Consider the following 24,219-nt stretch of genomic DNA (forward strand, 5'->3'; position numbering starts at 1 on the left):
AGCTCATTTTCAAGTATTTGCGAAAACTGACGTCGATACTAATCGAAAATTTACTCATTGCAGGTGTTCGACAGGAGCAGGATATCTACGTCAGACTCATAGATTCCGTTACCAAACAGGTGAGTCATTTTTTTTTCAAAGTTCATTGAACTAATAAAAGAATATCCAAAGATTGTATATAGTCAATATCCCAAATGTTCTAAAGAAAAGCAATATGATTTATAAGAGAGGCTCCAGATAGCACAACGCGTCCCAATATGTTACACAACTCCCCTGGAAAAATCCGGGCACCCGAACAAAAAAAAGGTTATTTCGCAACCTGATCGCGATAAAGGGCCTTAAGCAGCCCCTTTTACAGACGACGGTCGATCAGGCGGACACGTGGCGCGCCACGTGCGCGGTGGGCGGAAGAGGAAACTACAAAGCCCGCCATTACGCCCTTATCGGAATCTATTTAGCCCAAAAGTAAACACGGGGCGTTGTGGACTTCTTGTCCCCGAGAAAATTGACCTTCCTTCGATAAGATAATACATCCACGCTATCGGCTTTGATTCTTGACAAACAATTTCGAACGATTATCTGCAGAAAAAACACATCAAAATATTTTTTCCTCATTATTTACTTTGAACTAGCAGGAACAGCAGTTCTTTTATCAATAAACAAGGGTCTAGAAATATGTCTCAAAAGGTAAATTTGTTTTCGCAATAAAGAAGACAATATACCCAATAAGCAAAAACGAGTTGAAAATAAATAAACGGCACTCTAGACATGTTGTTCATTCAAACAGAGATATTGTTGGCGTAAGAGTTGTTTTCACAATAAAGAAGACTTTAGAAACACGTTGCATTGCTAAAGAGATATTACTTGTAAGGAACATTTTCGAAATAAATTGAGCTCTAGAAACAGAGTTATTTAATCGATAAATTTATAATAAAAAATTGTTTCACAATAGAAGGGACTCTGGGAATAGTTTTTGTTGCAACAGAGATGCCATTTGTCCGCAAGCGCTGCAAAATGTTATTTTCTCCATAAACGGAGCTCTAGAAATAAGTTTTATTGGGATGGGATGTTGTTGGTCCGCAATGGAGCTATTTTCTCAATAAAGCAGGCTCTAGAACAGAGATTCCTATAAAAGCCATTTTTTGACGGGACTCTAGGATTAGTTTCTGCTGCAAGCGCTGCAAAACGTTATTTTCTCCATAAAGGGAGCTCTAGATATAATTTTTATTACGGTTGGGATATTGTATGTCCGCAACAGAATTATTTTCTCAATAAAGCAGCTCTAGAATGATTTTTCAATAGAAATGGAAAGAAGTAAGCCACTTTCACAAAGAAGAAGTCTGTAAATGTTCTGGGAATATATTATTTATCGAAACAGAGCAATTATTTTCCCCAGATAGTTGAGATCTATAGATACTTTTTATTATGGAAGAGAAAGAAGGGCGACAGAGATTTCTAACAAAGTTATTTTATCAATAAAGCTCTTTGGAGCGCGTCAAAACTTCCGTGATACACTTGGCATGTTAAAACATTGTCGTATATATAAAAAAATGTCTGCAAACTTAACCCTTCGAGGAACCAGCGAGCGTTTTTCTTCCTTAAAGCGCGTGTTGAAACAACGGCCAAACTTATGAATTTATTAACTCTTAAGCTGCTCCAATTTGTCTGGCGGTTGTTAAAAATTGCCTCTAACAAAATCAGTTGCCGGAGAATTTGTAAACGTCTCGACGCCTCGCGGCAGCCGGCGGGGCGACGCCCGCCAGGTCCGTACTCGCGGGATCTCGTCGCGGAAGTCAAACTCGATTCGAAAAGTGGATTTTTTCAAATAAGTGTCGATTTTGTCCGAGTAATCCCGCTTCCGATCAAAACCGCACGGCACGCCACTTTTTCGGAAAACTAGGTTAGGAATTCTGGCATAGTTTGGAAATTGTCGTGCCGCCGAGTCCGACTCTGTTGACTTCGAAGCAAAAGCGGGAGAGTTAGCGCTTGTAAGTTCCTACATTTATTTTTATTCGACCCAGTCAGGATGTATACCGTGTGCCAAATAAAACGATCCACGATGTGGAAACCCACAGCAGATACGAAAAGAAGTTTCGTGCAAAAGTTTCTTGGGCTCTCAAAACAACAAAATATCAAAATATTTAAAAATGACATCACAATCATATTTTTTGACGCATTCAGGTGTAAATCATTACATTTATATTTAAAAAGTTCATAGGTGTCAATTTTTTTGTTAGTACATATTTTATATGTATTTTAAATAAGTTAGTGTTTTTTCTTTACAATTCCACAATATTCTGCTCAGGAAGGTATGAATGCTATCTGACCAATAGTAAAGTGCAGCCTTAGCATTAAGTGAGCCTCGAAGAGGCTAAAATACCAACAAAAACAATATTTAATATACCTGAATAAAAATACAGTGTGTTCCATTTGAAAATCTTGAGATTTTGTTCATTGAATTCTACAAAACGGCACCATCTATTTGGGACACCCTGTATAAGCTGAGGCGCATTTGTCGAACTGATTGAGTAGTGCATCATAGTGCAATACCTAGATCAGTAGCGTCACAACACAATTTTATATAGGGCAATCAAAATATGAAGAAAAACACATAAACTCAATTTCTGCCTAAACTGTACAAAATTTGAATAGGAATTTCTTAAAAAAGTGACCTTTATTCTAACCAAGGATTCTAAAAATGTCGAAATATATGGGGTGATAAAATTAAATTAATAAAGTTGATGTGGGGGGTGGGGGGTCGCACTTTTCGGAAACCCTGTATCAACAAAATTATAATATATTATTACATATTATATTGTAATCTTCAGCAGAGAGCTTTCGTATCTGCCATGGGAGTACACTTTCGAAGGATTAAAAATTTCCGAAAATATTTCGGGTCCACGGTACGGCCCTGGACGCCGGAATACATGTTTATACGTCGTTTAAAAATGTGCGTCAATCTCATAGCGTCGGTATATTTCCCGGGGGCGCTATTAGACAACTGCCGCTGCGGCGGATAAGTTCAAGTTTGCCTCAACTTTCGAACCCGATATGAAAATTTTACTTTTTAATGTTGTCCTTCGTGTATATTTGACGTAATCTGTTTCCGCGAAAGTTTCCGTGACAAACGACCGCGTTTCAGGCCGATCGTTTGTAACGTTTCTCGAAAATTCTGAGTCGGAACAAAGGTCTCTTCGAATTGCATTTATTAGTACTCAAGCGTATTGGCATCGTATCCACACAAGTCCCTAATAAAAGTAATGTCAGATTTTCACGAAATTATATATTTTTATATATTATTATAAATACATTATTAATTCCAACTTCTTACAACTAAGTTTTCGTAATTTCAAGTAGCTTTATCATTCATCAAACCCAGTGCAAACCTAAGCGGCTTTGTATTTGTTGTCCTAGATAGTCGCTTTGTTTTTGTATCGTGCTCGTTGCGCACCACTATTTAACTTTCCCAAAATGAATGTTATTTTAATATGCGCACACCCTATGTCAAGCGAATTTCACGATCATCGAAATTGAAAATTAGGGCAAACGTTGGAAAATTTGAAAATTTGTACTAGCAATAGCGACTTACAATAATATTTTTAATCAAATGTCACGCTCATCCTGTGTAATTGGATAGTTTTGGATACTATTTAAACCAAATTTCCCATATTTTACGGTTTTCCCTTTACGGGTAACAAAACGGCCATATTCTGTGTCTCTTAGATCTTTTGCCCATTACCATTAAGGTTCGTTATAATTGAAAAAATGCCAGAAGTAGACCGCCCAGATTTCTGGTAAAGAATAAATGGTTTTCGAGAAAACATTTTTTTTTCTGAAAAAGCAATTAGCCATATTTTTTAAGTATTTTCATTTACCGCTAATAATTATTCCCGTAAAGAACAATTTTCAGGGTCTCGCAGAGTTTTGTCCATAGTTGAAAAATCCTGTATATAATCTAAAACATGCTTGAAATAAAAGTTATAGTTCTGGATCTTCCACAGTTCCTGGTTCAAGAATTTTGAGTTAAGTTTTCGAGAAAATATTTTTTTTCTGTAAGCCCAGATAAACTTTTTCAAAATTAGCAAAAACGATATAGATGTAGGCACGGAGTTTTACATATCTCCTAAATTCGAAGTCGATAGCTGTAATTTAAGACGCCTAGTACATTTCTTATTATAGCACTGAATATCCCGAATGTCTTGTACAATATGCAAAAAATCTTAAATACAAAAGTTTAGCTGTCCGTACGGGGTATATGGTTATGTAAAAGCAACTGACTACTGAAACACAGCCTTTTAGTTATAGTCAATTATCATTACAAGGGTAACTCAATTTTCAGGTTATTACGAATACCTGGCCACCCTGTACATTTTCAAAAATTGTCAAGAATAAAAGTTTATAGCACTGGATGTTGCGCATCTTCTGGTCCAATAATATTTTCGATCTTGTAAACAGTTTTTGATAAATAATTTTTGTCTAAGACCCTTGCGAACGCGATTTTTTATTTTTCACAAATACCCCCAGCTCCCCCAATTTCAATATGCTCCGTCAGAAAACCCAAGCTTCATATGTGTGTAAAGTTTCAAGTCGATAGCCTCAAATTTGGGACACTTATCGTGTTTCATAGGAATTTCCAAAAAAATAATCGAAAATCGAAAAAAGGAGATGGTCGCCGAGGTCCATAGCGGCCTTTTTAATTCACTTATGTATTCCGCGGACTGCGTATGTTAAACGGTTCGAAAGTGATGTCCATTTAACGCCACGTCTACAGTAAACTGAAAACGGAGAACCGACAGACAAAATTAAGTTTTTTGACGCTGATCATTTCTGAACCTATTTTTTAATTTTTCATTTTCATAGATTTTTCGAAAGCAACAAGTGCTTAGCTTGAACTTGTCTAGCTCTACTGGAACATTCACACCAACTGCCTTTATCAAACCTAATGACGTCACTGTATAAACTCTAATAAATGCTCAACTTGAACTAATCTAATGTTAACTTTGCAAATTCAATTCAATTCATTCATCAAACGAAATTCCATCCTGGTCATATAATATTCTAATTGATATCCGTATTGATCATTGATGAAACTTAAACAATTAATTTTTTAGTAAAACTTTTTGTACTAAACTTTCACAAATCCAACTGTCTTTATTATTCGTCAAACCTAATGACGTTATATATCCATACAAGTCATTAATAAAACTCATAAGAATGAGTGCTTTATTTCAGTCCTTTTGCTATAATTTTTCGAAATCTATGCGGCAATCTTATACAAATCATGAATCGATTCTTATATAGAAACTTTGGTTACAAGTTGATAGGGAAACGTGGACCTTCTCGCCAAATTTACAACTAACCAACTAAATTTCTATACCCATTCGCTTTCTCTAGAACTTGTTCATTAGTTTTGTGACGTTCATGCCAAGTTAAACTGGTTGCATTACCTACCGATTCAGTAACGTTCCAAGTCGTTTGGATTCGATTTATTGCCCCCCCCCCCCCCAAAGTGGGCCCCCATAATCAACTAAACCGATCGGCAAACACCGAAAGCGAAAACGCCGCATAACTAATCCTGAAAAATGATTTTTTCATGCCATAGCCCTCCACTGTTTGCTTGAGCTATCGCGATATCATTGTTGGTCCGAAAAAATTATCTAGCGCTCGCATCTCGATTAAATAAATGGAACGTATAATAGTAAACTTTAGCTAAAGACGTTTCACCAAACTGCCGTTCGTCGTGTTGCATAATTTAGACGGTCGTGCCGGAAAAAAAGGGGGCGGGGCTCCAGGGTTTCCGTGTCCCCTCACCGTTTCGGCGGTCCGTCTTAATTTCCAGTGACGGCGGAACAGCGATAATCCGGTTTTCGGTCCGCTTTTTCGTTCGTGTTAATTTAGTTAGCACTACATGCCCGCGAAAACCGAGAAAAGGTCCGTTTTATATAAACGAACGGCTGATTGGTGAGGGAACTCGTTCGAGGAAACTTTATTGTTGGCGTAAGATCTCTCCAGGCGCCGGGTATAATAACAAAAGGTTAATTAAAATTAATAACGCTACTTTAGTTGTGAGTTCTGCAAAGTAGGAAAATTTACTACAAGTAACAACTGAAATACGTCGAAACGCTAAAATCTATCGAACACGTCCACTAGCAAAACCTTGACGTTAAGCCAACTTCTTAAAGTGGATTGGGTAATTTAGAGTAGGAAGTAGAAAAAAATATGTTTCAAGTATAACTAACTGTACTATTGTCGATGTGTCCCTACAGGAAAGTTCGTTATTATGGAAAACCCGTAGTCCTGTAGTTTTGAGCTACGAAGAAAAATTAAAAAATTCGCCGCTTCCAAAATTTGCCATACATTTTTTTGACAGAAATAATTCAATATTTGATTTCAAAACTTGCTTGCATAGGTATCGAATATGCTTTGCATTATATCATCGAAAAAAGATCGATGCAGTAGGTGAATTGGTCGCTAACATATGGACAAAACTCCATCATTCCACCGTATTTCTTGATCTGGCTAAAGTATTCGATACAGTCGATCACGAACAACTTTTAGCTTGAGTGCGCAATAGTCGGTTTAGAGGCATTTCATACCAGTTATTACAAAGTTGTTTAAATAATCGAAAACAATGTGTTCAAATTGAAAATGTTAAGAGCGAATTCCAGTTGATAAAATATGGAGTGCCCCAAAGAACCGTACTTGGTCCTATACTCTTATATCTATATTAACGGACTTTTCAAGTTAGACATCAAAGGACGAGTTATAGTACAGTAAACAGTTAATCACTGGACAGGACTCTAGAACTATATTGAGTTGGTTTGAAAGTATTTTGTTGACTGTGAATTGTGAAAAATCATTTTTTAAACATCCATACGTACAATACATTAAATTGAAACAATATATAAAGCATCTAAAGTGAGGTGTTCAGATTGGATATGTTATGAAAAAGATTATAAGATAAGATAGGGTAAAAGTGGGATAGATGCCCCATCATCCAATGCATACCGTAGATTTGTAGATATTCGGCTCTAAAAAAACATATTGTATGAGGATAGACGCCTACTGTATGGGGTAGTTGCCCCTGGCAAAATTTCGACATGAGTATAGATGCTCTACAATGGGATAGATGCCTCCGTAATAAAGAAAAAAATTCGTAGAAAATTAAATAAAATATTTATTTGCTTTCTTAGTTGCAATAATATATTATAAGGCTTTCTTATCAAAATATACCGTAAAACTAAAGTAAATGGCACTTTTATAGGAACAAATGGCTCAGTCTTTCAATCATTCTTTGGGTAAGCTTAGCAACTTAACAACATCTATTAAAAATTATTTAAAACTTTACCGAACCAAATTTAGGGATAATAAAACTTAAACAAATCCGTCCCTTAGGACTTCATTCGAAAAAAACAAAGCTTCCTTCTTAAAAAAACTAACAGTAATCAAAATTTTCAAATAATCAACAAATGTAGAGATACTGTTTACTTTGGCCAGGTTACTTATTCTTTGAATTCACTTTGGCCAGGTTAGCTTTTAGAGCTGCAAGCTTCTTCTTGTGTCCACATCTATTACAGTAATCGCCATATAGAGTGCAATCTTTGTGTAACTAGAGTTTACACATCTGCCTGGCGAATACTGAGTTCTGGGTGTCGTTCAAGAAATGATTTCAGCCAGTGCTGACCAGCCATACGTGTCTCTTTGTTAAAAGAATTTTCCAAAGTTTCTCGGCAAATTCAAAAGCGAGTCTTCTTACATCCAGTCGTGTTGTGGGAAATCCTGCCTTTTCTAATTTTTGTATGTGCGCTACGAGACGTTTCTCCTTGTCAAAGTCCAGTGTGGGATGTTTTCCTGAAAAAGAAGAAATTAATAGGTACAGAAAAAAAACTGAGGATTCAAAAAGGAAAAAATATGAAAAAACAAACTAAGAAGACAGTGCCTAAATTGAATTTGATTAGGGCAATTTATTCCTCTATTACTTACCCAAAGTAAGTTTTTCACAGCTTTTTTTAGCATATCGCCTGCTCAAAGTTCGAGATGGAATACCATAACGACGAGATATTTCATTTACACCAACTTGGCCTTTATCCGTTTCCCCAAAAGCTTTGCAAAGGGCTCCTTCAGACCATTTTCTTTTTATATTTTCGCGACATTTTGTCTAAAATAAAAAATGAAATTAGGTGATACGCTGCATTATTTTTTACAAGTACAGTGAAGTACGACATGTAAAGGTATAAACAACTCATAAATAAACTGGAACGTCAATTCTCCTACTACCTTACATATTAACTAGAGAGGTTATTTAAAAAAATCTTACCTATAGTCTAAGTACCTGTGAATAAGTCATAGAGGATATATGCCTCTAAGGGCGTCTATACTCAGTCAATAGTGGGGCCTCTATCCTTTTTAGTAGGGATAGACGCCCCAGCAAATAATTTCGTAATTTTATAAACACACCATAAATATAAATGATACATACTACTTAAATAACAATAAACACTTAAAACTTACCTTCGAAAACGAAAGTTCTGAACACGTCAAAATATCACTGTCACAAGAATCACGCAAGCGCGGTAAAATTTTGCAACGTTTTTTTAACTCAAGCGGCGACACGTGCAGTCCTGTCGAAACGCGTGCGCAGACTGTCCTGTGCGGGGCGAGGTTTGTCCGAGGAACTTGGTACTAGAGCGTGAACTTGGTTTTAAATTCTCTTTTTTTAAGGTGCGGCGTCTATCCTCCAAGGGCGTCTATCCCACTCTTACCCTAATCTACAAGAAAACAGTGCTCTTAACAGCACAAGAATTATATGATTTGGCAAAAGTTCCCGATTTGCGTCTAATATTCTGCAAGAATCCGTTAATGCGACAACACCAAAATAAACACGCTTTTGAAAAAATCTACCATGAATACAATGCAAGGAACAAAGCCAACAAATATAACCTGCCAGTTCTTGAAGCGATTATAGCATCGAGATGGCACACCTACCTTGCTGCAAAATCCCATAACTGCCTATCTGAAGATATTAAAAAATTAAAACCTTTAAGTTTTTTTTAAATGTAAACTTTGGTGAACTGAAAAACCACGCAAACTTGTGCAGTAGATAAAAAAATGAATAAAATAATAGATATAAAACTGCAATTAATTTATTCTTTAAATATATTTTTTAAATAATTCATTTAACTGATTATTTTATCTTGGTGGCTCAATTGTATTGTCCATATTTGCTGGAATTTAAGACAAACTTTGTCAATTAAGTAATAATTTTAATCCTATCTTTGGTTGTTTTTGGCGCCCACGCTGAAGAGATTTCTTTAGTGGGTTTGTATTGTATTATAAAGCAGTAGAATAACTGTATATTATTTAATGCTTATTTGGTAATCATATTATTATTATTATTATTATATATATCTAAAAGTTTCTCACATTCGCTTAGGTGTGCTCACGATACCCAGCTTGTTTATATTTTTGACCCGTTCCATTATGATGGGGTCGAAGCAGATATTAATTTCGATCTGCAGTAGATTTTTACTTATAGTGGTAGACATGCTTTAAGGTTAAAACTCAGGTGCTAGTCTTTGCTCACGACTCTGTAATACACTTCCTGAAAAGAAACTTGCATGTTGAGGTAAATGGGAAACCCTTGTCGTTTGCTACCAAGGCGAAAATTTTAGGAGTAACGGTGGACGTATCATTAAGATTTAGTGAGCATATTTCAAATGTAAGTAAAAGAACTTATATTTTACTTAAGACTCTCCATGCCAATAAGCATGTATTGAACTTTAAAGTTAGGAAGAAAACTCTGTGAGTCATTATGTCATATTTCCTCGTATTGTTTTACCAGTGTTTAACACTCCTTGATCGTCAACGCCTCAAAACATACGTAACATCCGTGTCCCCTAAAATTAAATTTTTGCAGTGGTTGAGAATAGACAATTTATTTGAGCACATATTCGCTGTGTTAATATTGAAGATTTTACTAACCCTCCACATTTAAAAGATTAGCTAGTTTTTCGCTGTGAAACCCATAATATAAATAAATACATTTGTGAGAATACGCTAACTGTTAATCACCATAGACATTTCTTTGCCTTATCATCTATAAAACCATTTCGGAAGATCAGATAATTAAAGTGCCTATTGGGTGTTTCGTCTTTTATTTAATCCTAGAATTATTTTTATAATTATTTACTTTCTTGCTTTTTACAAAGCTTCTGGATTCCTCCTGCATCGATTTTTGCTTAGTCGAAAAACTCTGAACTGAACTGAAAGTTTCAGTCAAGCTCTGAAGAAGCCAACAGGATGATTGGCGAAACGTCAGCAATTTCGACCAAGCTAAAACCGACGCAGGAGGAATGCAGAAGTTTTGTAAAAAGCATTACAGTGGCGTGCGGAAGTTTCTTTGAAAAATTATTTACTTTCTTTTTCTTTTGTTAATATATTTTTTTTTACTATGCATTGTGACCACATCTATTTTATGAATGAGTGATACGATCTCTCTTAGTTTTGTCTAGTCATCTTAATATAAGAAAAGAAAATATTCATTCAACCCGTACGCATCCAAATACATTTAGTTTAGCCTAAATGTATTTAAACGGCTGAAACATCCCCGTCGAATTCTACGGACAGCAAACATCGTTTGCAGCGCTAATTACCAACAAAAAGAACCGCTTTCGCGCAATAATTATTATGATGAGCGTTGTAGAATTTCGACCCCCTTACCCCCACGCCCCCGAACGTGTGCGTGGCGGGTCGGCGATTAAAATTTTATCGTTCATAACTCGATTACAAATTTGAACTGACGCGCGCGTTTGTTAACCGTGTTTATTATAAATGCCCCGGCAAAATGTAAATTTTATTATCTACCGCCGTGAATTTTGCAACGCGCTGTATAATTAGCGCGCGGGGCGTCCCGACGCCGCCGGCGCACGTTTTTGTATATATAGTATCTAAATCGCCGTGAATTTTGCATGCGGTCCGGATAAATTTTTGAAGCGGCCATCTCGTTCCCGATTAGTTTCAATTTGTCTCTTTTTTTTTTTTCGACGCTGACCCAAAGCTCGGCCGCCATTTAAAACCCAACTGGCTTGTAATTTTTATTCGTTATTCTCTCTTATATTTTTTAGCATATTCCCAAAATATCTGGTTCGAATTTGTAATTTTAAAAAGAAACATTGAGGTTTACTCCCGTTTTTTATTTATTTATTTATTTATTTATTTGCTACATGGTTCTCTATAAATAAGCAAATATTTCTTCTTGATTAAAATACAATAAAATAGTAAGTGACGAAGTGCAGCTTCTACCTCGCGTTTTGGAATGTGTTAATTCCAATATTATAATTATAAATAAATAAATAAAAAGCCTTTATTTTTCGCCCGGCGAAGGGCAGCTGAGCTGTTGACTTAGTCGAGCAGTTAAAAAAATCCATAAATCAATTTACAATAATGCAAATTTTACAACAAATATAAAAAATAAATAAATAAATGAGCTAAGAATAAAAATAAACGCGGAAAAAAGGAATTACTATTGAAATAGGCAAAAATTGAAATTAAAGTAAAATTGAGAAGGCTAATCTACATTTAACAAAAGTACAAAAATATATATCTCTTATATAATTTCCATTAACACAGGCTTATCTCGTGGTATCGTTTTAGCAACTTAGCAGACACATAAGAATATGAATTCTGAGACATGCCTCTGTGCATTTTTGGTAATTCGGGTATCCAGTTTTGAGCGAATATATGAGTTTGGCTTTAGTGGCCGAATCCAAACAAGGACCAAATACAAAATTGCAATATTTTTTGTGGCACAACACCAACGCTTCAGACAATGATATTTGCAACTTTCTGTTAATAATATATTTCAAACTCTTGACTGGAACCTTCGGCACTGCCCTAACACACAATAACGTGTTTTACCACAAACCGAAACTCAATTTTACGTATTCGACGCCCGTTTCGCCAACCAAGTTGGCATCTTCAGGAGAAGATTAAAATTGTTTGAGCCTTGAACCTTAATTTATTATCAAAAATAACACTCACATTTATGCATCCGGAAACAACCGGAGTTTTAACTTTGTTGATTGAACTGTCAAGCAGCTTACTAGGCCAATCTTTAAAAGGTTCGAAGTAAATAATGGCCGACTTATTGGCAGCCTTAGATTTTGGGAAACTTGCATAAAATTGGATGTCATCAGTGTACTCTGATGCATGTTACAGTGCTCAATGTAATCAATCATATCCGAAGTGATGATAACAAAGAATAAAGGTCCCAGGAGGGAACACTAATGCCCCCGACCTCCTATTATCAATCTCTACTATCTTTGATCTTTTTTTTAGATTTTTGTTTTGTTTATATCTTTTAAATTTGACATTCTTCATGTATCCTATATCATTTATTTTTATTTCTTTTCCATTTTATTACTCGGCGCTCATATATTTATAAAACTGCTACAATCTTTTTAATTTTACGCTATTATTATTTTATAAAAAAAGTTTATAAATATTATTTATTGATTAAAAAAAACATTAATAACATTATCTTAGTTTTTGTTGTTTTTTTTTGTATGAGTCTCACGTAGCGAGGTCCGACAATGACTCGTAGCTCCGCACGCACCAGAACCGGAACAAGCGCACATATCGAATTACCGGAATAATCCGGCAGGACGTCGACGCCGGTTAATCCCGAGCCACGTCATAAATTCCGCATAATTGGACCTGCCGTCGCTATATTTTAACCATAAGTTTCCCGTTTCAGCACCTGTCTTATTAATAATTGTCTCCCCCGTATAAGTCGAGTCGTCTTAACTCCCGGCGTACCTCCGACCGGAGTGCGGAGGTCGTTTACTTTTTTTTTGCGTGACGCAATCCGGCCTGATGCGCGTTTAGTAGGGCCGCGGACTCTTATGCATATTCACGAGTCCATTTCAATTAGTTTAAATGTCCGGGACGCCGTCCGTATTTTCATTGATAAGAAGGACTAATTCCCACGGGAATAATTCGGGGGATCTCTTCTGGGTCTTTAAGGAAATACCCACGAGGTGACGGGCTATGGGGGGTAAGCTATCCGACGGGAGTTCTTATATTCCGGCCTAGTGGGAATTCCCGCACGTTCATCCTTTCGTTCCCGTGTCGGCAGATAATTTGTAAAAATTCGTTAGGGTTCCTTTTTTCGTCCATCCTGTCGCTTGGCTAGATGTTGTACGGAGTGCCCATTTGAACAGGGGAGGTCAAGATATCACTCTATATATTTTCCTTCAGGATATTGTGAAAACAATTTATTATCCTCTCGTGAGTTGTTCCTTATAATCCCTTTATTAATGATTTATCTGAACCTGAAACCCCTTCTGAAATATTGTTAATTCTCATGATGGTCCACCAAATAAAAATCCACGGCACTTTTTTACAAACCTTCTGGATTCCTTTGTTGAGTCGAATCAAATTGTATGTCCGGGTTCTTTGCCGCAAATGCATGAAACGCTGTAAACTGCTGGCATCTCAAATGGAATTTTGTCTTTGAAGGAACAAGAGATTTTTGGACAAGTAGTAAACCTGGTTTTGACGTTATGTTTCTTTAGAACTTTTGATATATGGTCAGTGATGTTTTGAATGTAACTTAGGACAACAGTGCCAAATGTGGGATTGCTTTCGGCCTGATTGCTATTAGCTATGAGGCCTACGCTAATAATCTTAACCGCTACTCAGGTCTTTACCTGTCGTCAATATGGCAATCAGTCATCATTTAGCTCCGCCCCCCCTCAAAAAATATATAAGCAGGTACAGAGTAAAATGCTTAACCTCTGAAGAAGTCAACAAGATGACTTCGAATCAACACAAACCGACGCAGGAGGAATCCAGAAGTTTTGTAAAAAGTATTATAGTAGACAGCGGAAGATTCTTTAAAAAATTAAAAATCCACAGTATTGCTACACAAAACTCAATTTCACCATGCCTGACGAACCTGAAGTATGAAGCAAATGGAATTAAACACTTTTCTATGTCTTTAAAATATAGAATTTTTAAAAACCATATACCGTTTTATAGTTACTAACCAATAATAAAGAAGATTCTTTACTTTTGATAACATCTGGAGTAGCAAAGTTCAACTCTTACTATTCAATATGGTTATTATCGACTAATCTGACCTAAGTAATCACGCATATTGTCTTTAAACATGTCGTCACTTAAGAAGATGCATTTTTGAAATTCCGAAGATAATCCTATTTTTTTTTGTCTGTCCGTTCTCCGCTCTCAGTTCTCCGTTCTCTGTTCCTGGACTTTTTCGACGATAACTGCCGAACGGTTTAAGCTAGATGCTTCAAATTTTGCTTCTTTTCAACAATTCGCGAGGTGCATAATATATGTGTAAATGGCAGCTCTCAAAATTCGGCGTCCATCTTTTTTTTTCGATTTTCGACTAATTTTTGGACATTGCTATGAAACACGGTGTCTGGAATTTAAAGCTATCGACTATCGAAATTTTTCAGATGGATAACGTTTGGTCCTCTCACAGAACCTGTTGAAATTGGGGTGGCTGGGGGGTCCGGAAGTATTCTAAAAAAATGAAAAATCGCGTGTGCAAGGGTCTACAAAAAACATCATTTTGCAAAAACTGTTTACCAAAAAAATTATTGACAAAATTATTGAACCAGAGGGCGCAGAAGATACGGCTCCATAAACTTTTATTCTTGACAAAAATATACAGGATGCGCCGCAAATTCAAAAAAACTGAAAAATGGGTCCCCCTATTATAGAAAATTGGTTATAACGGAAACACTCACTATCTTTTATATTGTTATATAGCCCGCATAGACAGCAACTGATCCGCAGGAGCACGATAGAAAAACATTGAGTCCCTTTACCACACAAAACCGCGAAGCTCTTTTTCGCCACCCTTAAATTTTTCTTATTATTATCTAAACGAAATGAGATGTTATTATGGCATGGACTCTTGGGCCCTAAAGAAAACCGAGGTGAAGAAAATAGAACTATTGGAGCTCTAATGGGTGCATGCAGAATATTACGGATTGCGTAGGTGCAGAGAATAACCAATTCTGAGGAGCCAAGAGGAATGAAAAAAGAGAGCGGTACAGCTGCTATACATGGGAGACATTATGAGTGGACACAAAAATGAAATACTTCAACTCATAATGCAAGCAAAAATAAGTGAAAATCAGTCAGAAGGAGAAAACATTCCTGGATAAGAAATATGCGCGAAAGGTTCAACACCATCAGTACCTTCCGAACAAAGACGGCATTCGAAAAAGAAGGATACATATACGTATACGTATTTTTTTGGAAAACATAGGGGAATTTCAAGTATTTCGAAAGCACCTCTGGATTTTTTTCCAAAAGAGGAAATTCGGTGTACTGATTTTTTTCAGCGGTTCATCCGTCGGACTTTCGCGATTGCAAGTAATTCCCGGAAACAGGCGATCCGCCCCTCCTTCCTGCGTTCATCTTCCGAATACTAAACAACGCTCGTTGATCCAGAAGAGCACATGTTGCGCGGCGCCCGGTAATCCCCCTTGATCCCCCGCTGCAAAGGGGGCATTACATATTCAATTAAACAAAAATCTATCAACTTCTCCAAACATAAGTACCCTAAGCCTACCTAGTGCTTTCGAAATCCCTTAGACCAGTGTTGGGATTTGCCGGTGGGGGACCACTGGCGTTCACTGCAGCGCAAAAATTTTCGAATTTATTTGGATGACGTACCGTAAGCCAAATTCGCATCAAAATTTTTAAAAAATGTTAATTTGTTAATCAAGAGGTAAGGAATAACATGGTGTATATTTGAGAATCTCAATAATATCCACTGGGTGAGTCAAAAAATTCAGGCAGTTGAAAATACTGTATCTTTTTTGCATTAGTCATTATTAGCTACTTGCTACTTGTCAATTTGATGCGAAATTTTGCTAGGGATTTGACCGTGAAACTGAACTGAAAAGGTGTTCTAGAAAAAACTGTTTTACGCACTGACAAAAATGGTGAAACTGAAATAACAGGTGAGTAAGTAAATTGAGGTTAATTCGGTGAAACTTAAATTTCTTCTCAGTGTACCGTTGTATTCACTGAAAATGAGTCATATTTGCTTAAATCAAGCTTTTCTTATCGACAGTGATAATTCAACAGCACTATTGTAATGCTCTGCGTTACGTAAGACACTAAAGTAACTCCAAGTCCAAGTAAAGAAGTGTCAGTGTCAGGTCTAGTCTTAGATGACAAGAATGTCATAGGTCATAGGTTGATTTTTTTAACTCCAACTATAAAAGTTCTGCAATTCAGTGACAACCTCTACGGGCGTAAACAAATTGTCTGCTATAACGTTATGCGTAGAACTCTAGATACATTTTACCAGCTCAAGAATCGGTTGGCTTTTTTAACTCTTTTCCTCATCGGACAAAAATTTTCACAGCTCAACTTTTAAAACGCCATGTAACGAATACCTAATAATAATTAAAAACAAAACAATATAACTAGCATTTAATTAAAAAAAATTAATCTCTCTGGAATTAAGTTAATTAAATTCACTATCTATAACACTCGCGAACAACTTTCCAAAATTCATTAGAATTGTTTGGTGTAAATTTTAAGTTATATATTAGGTACCGTACATTTTCTATGGGATTAATATCGGGCCTGTAAGTTACTTGGATTTATTCATCCAACAGATTGGGACAATATACCTTCTATAACAGACATATAACCTTCACCTCAATCGCAATCAGACACCAAGTCCATAAGAATTTATCCAACACCATACATCATACGCTAGAGAAGCGTACTCCGAATCGTGTAATGTCTAGTCGGTTTTGACTTGAACGAAACTGACGTGGTAAAGCGACCCTTCCCACACACTAGATCGGTGGGTAATTAGGTATTTTACAGACGGGAGTAGAAAATTTTTTTTACCACGTTTTTAGGAGTATTTAGTGGTATTTATATGGTTTTCGATGAATTTCTCTATCTATATATCCTAACTGAAAAGTCTTTTCGTCAGTGAACATCCCTGTGTTCCAAAACTGATGATTGATAACGAACAATAAACGAGACTGTGAATATGTGAATATGTTAAAGAGTTGTTTGAATCTGCTGTTTGACTAACGTTGAGTAAGAAAACTGTTAAATTTTCCCGAAGCGTCGACTCCACTGTTCCCCTCTCGCGCTTCGATCGAGCTTTAGAATCCCACTTCTGAAGTCAGCACGTTCTAAAAATACCGGTTAATTTTAGAACGCGCGCCGCTGCATCAACACAACCGAATCTTGCCCCCTCCTCCGGAGTTGCGGGGTAATTATGTTTAGATTTCCGACGGGATAGGAGTCCGATCGCGGCCAGTCGGCGGGGGTGGCGACTCATTTTTGCATCCAGGGGAGATTTAACTAAATGACGTTTTAAGCCGATTTTATCTGCGCGCGGTCTTATCTTTGTTTTGTTATTGAAAATGGGATACGGGGGGGAAATCTGGGATTTATTATGGACCCGGGAGTAGGGGGGATTGGGTTTTGTTTGGGGGTGTAATTGGCTTCGGATTATACGTTGCTAAACGTGCATCCCGTCGGTTTGTGCAACACGGAAGACTGACGGCGACGTGTACGTCGCCCATTAGTCGGCAAATTGCGGAGTAAAGTAAATTACGTGGTTTTACAAATTGTAAAACAGCGGAACATGCATGGTTGCATGTCGCCAGATCCTTATCGGCCATTTCTTAATTAACAAAATGGGCGCCGCGCCGGATAAAGTAAAAAGAGCACGGGGATGATGTGTATTAATGTGAAAAAGGAGAACCCATTGTTACGACAAGTGCCATTCGTTAGGGATCGAACGCAATATTAGCAATACCAGCGCTGGCTTTTCTACTTCGAAGAAATTATATCCTTATCCCTGAAGACGTGTTAGTATTCAACAGAAACATACTTAGCAACTAAGAAATTAAATTGTAAAAAGCAAATATCAGTTTTACAAATTAACGGTAGATATGTAGGTCGATAAACAAATATAAATACGGCTTTCCGTGAATTTTATAAACTTTTATTATATATTCTATTATACAGGGTGTCACGAAATTAGTTGTCAATATTTTAACCACGTATTCTGTGACCCAAAATTAGTATAAAAGTTTTTAACATACAGGGTCTTAAATATGAAGAGGTGATGTAAATATTTTCGAAACACGCTTTACAATAGGTAGTTTGATTTGTCTTTCGTTAATAGAAGTATTTATAAGAACAATCCAAGTAAAAACTATTTTTTACCAACAATGAACAAAATTGAAAGCTGTGGAATAATTCACATTTTATTTTTATTTGCCCAGCAATACAAATGAAACGCGTTAATAACTTCCAAGGCTTACTAATGATTATCTGCACCTCGATTACATAAAAAAAATATTTCGTAATTAAATTTTCGAAATCATTTTTTTCGAAAACGGTGTGCTAGGATGCGACACATGCAGTCCAAATTACGAAAATTCGACAAACAAAAAATTTGAGAAAAACTTTTCCCACGCCTCCCTTGTGGTACCCACCCCTAAAGACAATCCAATATTAAACTAATAAATAAATAAATAAATAAAGCCTAAAAAGTTTAGTAACTGTACCAAATTTCATTTAAAAATATTTACAAAAAATCGCCATCACCTCTTCAAATTTAACGCCCCCCATGTTAAAAACCTTGACGTTTTGTACCCTAGTTTATAAGAACCTTTATCCGTATGTTGGGTCACAGAATACAGAATTAAAATATTGACGTCTTATTCGGGACACCCTGTATACTTATGAACAATATTTTCTATCAATTTCCTTAATGTATACATGCAATGTCAGGTTATTCTGTACTATTTGTGACTAATTAAATGAGTTTTAATTAAATAAGTTTTAAAAACATTAGAAAAGAAAACTGCACAAGTAAAAATGTCAATTTATCAAAATCCTTGAAAATATTACGCAAATCAAATCAAATATGATCTTATATGTTATTGGTCCAGTACTTATAAAATTATCTGATTTATAACAGAGTGTAATATTGATCTGATAAAATAAATCATTCACTTCTTTTTCCTAAATTAAAATATTATGGTTTTAATAACGCAGCTTCCTTTATTATAAGTTGATATTTAGACGATAGGCTTCAACAGATAGACTTATACAGTATAATAATAATTTATCTGAACAAGTACATACTGCGTCTGGCGTTCTAAACGGTTTCGTCTTAGGACCCTTGTTCTTGTATGTATGTATGTATTGTATGATGCTCAAGCATATTAAATTTGAAATATGGCTATGTTATTTGGTGTATAAGAGGCCCCGTTAGGCTAAAATTATTAAGACTAATGGCGTCCATAACATAAAGTACACTGCAACAAATGTGTGAAAAATTTCGTACAGCTTTTCACTGAAATTTTCATCTAATTTCAACACAATCGAATGAATATTTTTCATATTTTTTTTCATATTGAGAACTGCATTTTCAGACCCATATTTATAAAAATCCTATATATTTTAATTTAAAATTTAAAATATCTCCGTCCATTTTTTGAACACACTGTATTTGTTAATGAAGGCTTAGAAAATCCAATTTTAAAAAAACATGCCTTGAAACTTAATCCTGAGAAATATGATTATATAATTTTTGAAAGCAAGAATACAGTGGATTTTCTTAAAATCAATACTGATATCCCTATAGGCAATACTAAAATAGGTTTAGTTAAAGAAACAAAAAACTTAGGAATAGTAATCTACCATAATCTTATATTTAAACAATACATAAAAATTATATTTCTAAGAACTTTTTTGCTTATAAAAATCTTGTCCTAAAATTTGTATGGGACAAACAGGTAGATCCTTCAAGAAACGCATTAACGAACATAAAAGATCGTTTAAAAACAATAGTTTAGATTCTAATTATGCTTCACGCTTAAACACAGAAAAACACATTTTTGACGACAATTTTGATATTTCACATACAGCCGCAAAAAGTAGAAAATTAAATTTATTGGAAACCATGGAGATTAACAAAATGAGACATTCAAACGTATTGCTTAAAGATCAATTAGACCTTCCTTTATTGAACTTAAATTCTCACAACAACGTTAATTAAGGTTTTATGGTCATTTTTCGGTATATATAGTAGCAGGTAGTTTGTAAATATTACCTTTGATAAAGACAGGGTGTTGTCGAAACAATTGTCATGTCATAATATATAATTTCGGGAAAATCTGAACTTTTAGTTCTTATTTATTTTGATAAATGGATTTTCATCAAGTAAAAGCCACCTCAGTTCGACTTGTAATGGCTTAACATGAATTTTAGACATCCGCATCGTCTTTGCACGTGTGATATGAAATTATTAAAGACAAAGACCTAGAAAAAAAATAAATTGTCGATTCCATCATTGTCCATCAGAATGCTTTATAGGTTCTAGCTTTCGTTTCCTTATAATGCAGCTTTTTATGATAACCCATATATAAGAAACTGCCTTAGTAAGTAAATAATTGTTTCTAATTTAAATTTTATGAGTTAATGTTAACGCAAGTGCCTATTATTGAACAGGGCATTCTTTTCAAAAATTATATAGGATATGCATTCCATTTCCTGCTTAAAAATTTGTACTTAATCTACAACATACTTGCTAGTTCAATATAGTAGCTCTAAGCTAGACTAGACACTAATTTTTTAAAAGTTGTAAATAATAAATAACAACAAATAAATAAATATTAATAAGTAAACAAATATAAACAATAAATAAATAAATAAAAATAAATAAGTCACAATATTTAATTCATACATTTTATTACCATTATTACATATGTAAAATTTATTTATCCAGGTTTACATCTTTGCTCGTGAACTTTAAAAGTTTCTAATGTAAATCCTTCCTAAAATTTATCGTCAAATATAGACAAACTTAATTAATAACAATAAAAATAAATAAATAATTAATATTAATTCAACAAATATAAATGATAAATAAAAAAATAAAAATAAATAACGAAAACAATTAAATTACATTATTTAATTCATTTATTATTATTACCATTATTACATATGTAAAATTTATTTTTCGAGGTTTACATCTTTGCTCGTGAACTTTAACTTAAACGTTTCTAATGCAAATCTTTCCTAAAATTTATAGTCAAATATAGACAAACTTAATTATTAATTATAAAAATAAATAAATAATTATTAATAAATAAACAAATATAAATGATAAATAAATAAATAAAAATAAATAACGAAAACAAATAAATTACATTATTAAATTCATTTATTATTATTACCATTACTACATATGTGCAATTTATTTATCGATGTTTACATTTTTGCTCATAAACTTTAAAAGCTTCGAATCCAAATCCTTCCTAAAATCTATAGTCAAATAATTAACTTGATTGTTGTAAAGATTGTTATTCTAATATACTAATTAGAGGGGGTATTTGTAAAACAAATTTTTGCTTGGTCCACGTTACAGGCATAAATAAATAAAGTAAATTAATAGATTATTTAATATAATTTTATCCCATTTTATTTCTCCAATAACATTTTGTTTGGGGTGGGTCAAAGCTTTTTACGATAACATTTATACAACAAGCTCCCTTAATAAGTAAATAATTGTTTCTAATTTAAATTTTATGAGTTAACGTATTAATGCAAGTGCCTATTATTTATTAAACAGGGCATTCTTTTCAAAAATTATAATTTAAAAGTATATGCATTCCATTTCTTGCTTAAAAAATAGTACTTAATCTACAACGTACTTGCTGATTCAGTAGAGTAGCTCTAAGCTATACTGCGTTAGCAAAGAACACTAAAAATTTTAAAAATTGTGAATAATAAATATTAATAAATAAATATTATTGACTAATATAAATAAATAAACAAATATAAATGATAAATAAATAAATAAAAATAAACAACAGAAATAAATAAATTAGATCATTAAAATAATTTATTATTATTACCATTATTACATATGTAAAATTTATTTATCGAAGTTTACATCTTTGCTCGTGAACTTTAAAAGTTTCTAATGCAAATCGTTTCTAAAATCTATAGTCAAATATAGACAAACTTAATTAATAATAATAAAAATAAATAAATAATTATTAATAAATAAACAAATATAAATTATAAATAAATAAATAAGAATAAATAACGAAAACAAGTAAATTACATTATTAAATTCATTTATTATTTTATTTTACATCTTAGTTTACATCTTTGCTCATAAACTATAAAAGTTTGTAATCCAAATCCTCCTAAATTCTAATTAAAGGGGGTATTTGTAAAACAAAATTTTGATTGTTCCACGTTACAGGTGTAAATAAATAAAGTAAGTTAATGGATTATTTAATATAATTTTATCTCATTTTATTTCTCCAATAACATTTTGTTTGGGGTGGTCAAAACCCGTTTGGTTTCCCCCCGTGGCCTTTGCCCGTCCCTCTGCTGCTATTGTCCAAATTACATTTCCGAATAAAAAAAAATCGTTGTAATAAAATATAATAATAATTAATACGTATAAAATTGGTATAGTTCGTCAGCGTTGCAAATTTACATTCGGACGAAATAATAATTTGCAGTTGGTCGTTATACTAGGGGACTAATTATTTTTGACCGATACGCAAATATTTAAATAAACAAATGCGGCGGAAATTATAATAAATGCGAAATATTTATATAAAATGGGATTCGCCAAAATGCAATTTGCGCCTGCGGGGCCTGAAATTGTCCGTTTTCGCCCGCCTTTCGTGTTCGATCACCGCGACATCAGGACATGTAATTAAATATTTTAATCTTGGCCGATTTTGACGTCATTTGCAATATTTTCCGTTTCAGGCGATCATTTACGAGGGTCAGGACAAAAATCCAGAGATGTGCAGGGTGCTGCTCACCCACGAGATTATGTGCAGGTGAGTATTATTATTATTATTAGTTCTTCGTAGGGAAAATGCAAGGGGTTTTCACTATGGTAAGTTAGAATTACGTGCTGATACTTAGTGGAAGTATCAGTAATTATTGGAATTATAATAGTAATTTAAGAAACTTTTGGATATAATTCGATTAGAGGACACTTCCAGAAATATCCGGTTCTGTAGATATAAAAAATGGTGGTGTACTATAAGATGAAGAAATGACATATTGAGAAGTATTTACTATTTTAAGTAAGTAGTTTGAAAAGTCTTAAATGAGGAGTATATTTTCTCGGAACAACAATTTAGTTAAACAAATCGAAAAATTAACATAATTAAAAAAATATAAACAAAAGACCGCGTAAGCAAGGAAAAACAGGTCTAACTAATCTTCAATTTTATTTTGTTTGTCATGATGAGACATGAATATTTGAAAATAGTATACTAGGTCTTGGCAAGATATTAATATAAAAACTATAAACACCACTAAAGTTCATACGAACGGTATCTAAAATTTCTGTGGGAAACTTAAATTATAAATGTCATTTTATTATTTATTTTATGGATATAGTGAATAACATTTTCCTGTTTATTAGTTTTTGGGTACATTTTTGCAAAAACAATATGAATACATTCACTGGCATGATCGTCAAAATTCAAACAGTGCGGTAAAACCTCCGAAAACATCCGATTGCTCCTAAACCCGGGCGGAAAAACCCCGAAAATATCCGAAGTAGCTCGGTAGTATTTTAGATAGGTATTTTTTCTACTCCCGCCTGCAAAATGCCAAATTACACACCCATCTAGCGTGCGAGAAGCGTCACTTTTCCACATCAGTTTTATTTACTACGGATCCGAGACCTTCGGGCATTTCCGGGATTTTACCGCAGGGGTTTGGGAGCAATCGGATGTTTTCAGAGAAATTTGCCACGCCTTGAATTTTGACGTTTGTCAATCCTGACGGTCATGTCAAAAAGTAACGGTCCTAGATAAAGTATAGTTACCGCACTTGGGAGTAAAAAAAGTTGTTTTACTTACTTTTAATATCACTCTATAAATTTAAAGAAGCCCGAAAGCGGTTTCTTTATAACTGGCTTTTAATCCCCTTTGCAGAAACAAAACGTCAAAGTCGAATATTTTTATCGTGGGATTTCCAAAAAAAATGTCTCTTACTCACAAACCCGACCCCTACCCCCCTACAAAGCTGCAACCCCACTAGCGCGCGCTCTCGACGATGTACATTTCCATCCCTCATACGGCTAAGTATATCTTTTCTTTTCCCTGCAGCAGTCTTGTGTAACGACATGGGGGC

General features: G+C 34.5%; 1 protein-coding gene across 3 annotated transcripts in view; it reads left to right on the top strand.

Moving 5' to 3' along the window:
• The window catches only part of LOC132701996 (transcription factor collier), a 106,577-nt gene that overhangs the window by 26,709 nt on the left and 55,649 nt on the right, over positions 1–24,219 (top strand). For all 3 annotated transcript variants that reach the window (XM_060670383.1, XM_060670384.1, XM_060670385.1), the window contains exons 5-6: positions 64–119; positions 22,834–22,907. In XM_060670383.1, the coding sequence (XP_060526366.1) occupies positions 64–119; positions 22,834–22,907 (130 nt within the window). The remainder of the gene's footprint in view (positions 1–63; positions 120–22,833; positions 22,908–24,219) is intronic.

Source organism: Cylas formicarius, unplaced genomic scaffold (genome assembly GCF_029955315.1).
Source record: "Cylas formicarius isolate icCylForm1 unplaced genomic scaffold, icCylForm1.1 PGA_scaffold_5__7_contigs__length_24384050, whole genome shotgun sequence".
Taxonomy (NCBI): Eukaryota; Metazoa; Arthropoda; class Insecta; order Coleoptera; family Brentidae; genus Cylas; species Cylas formicarius.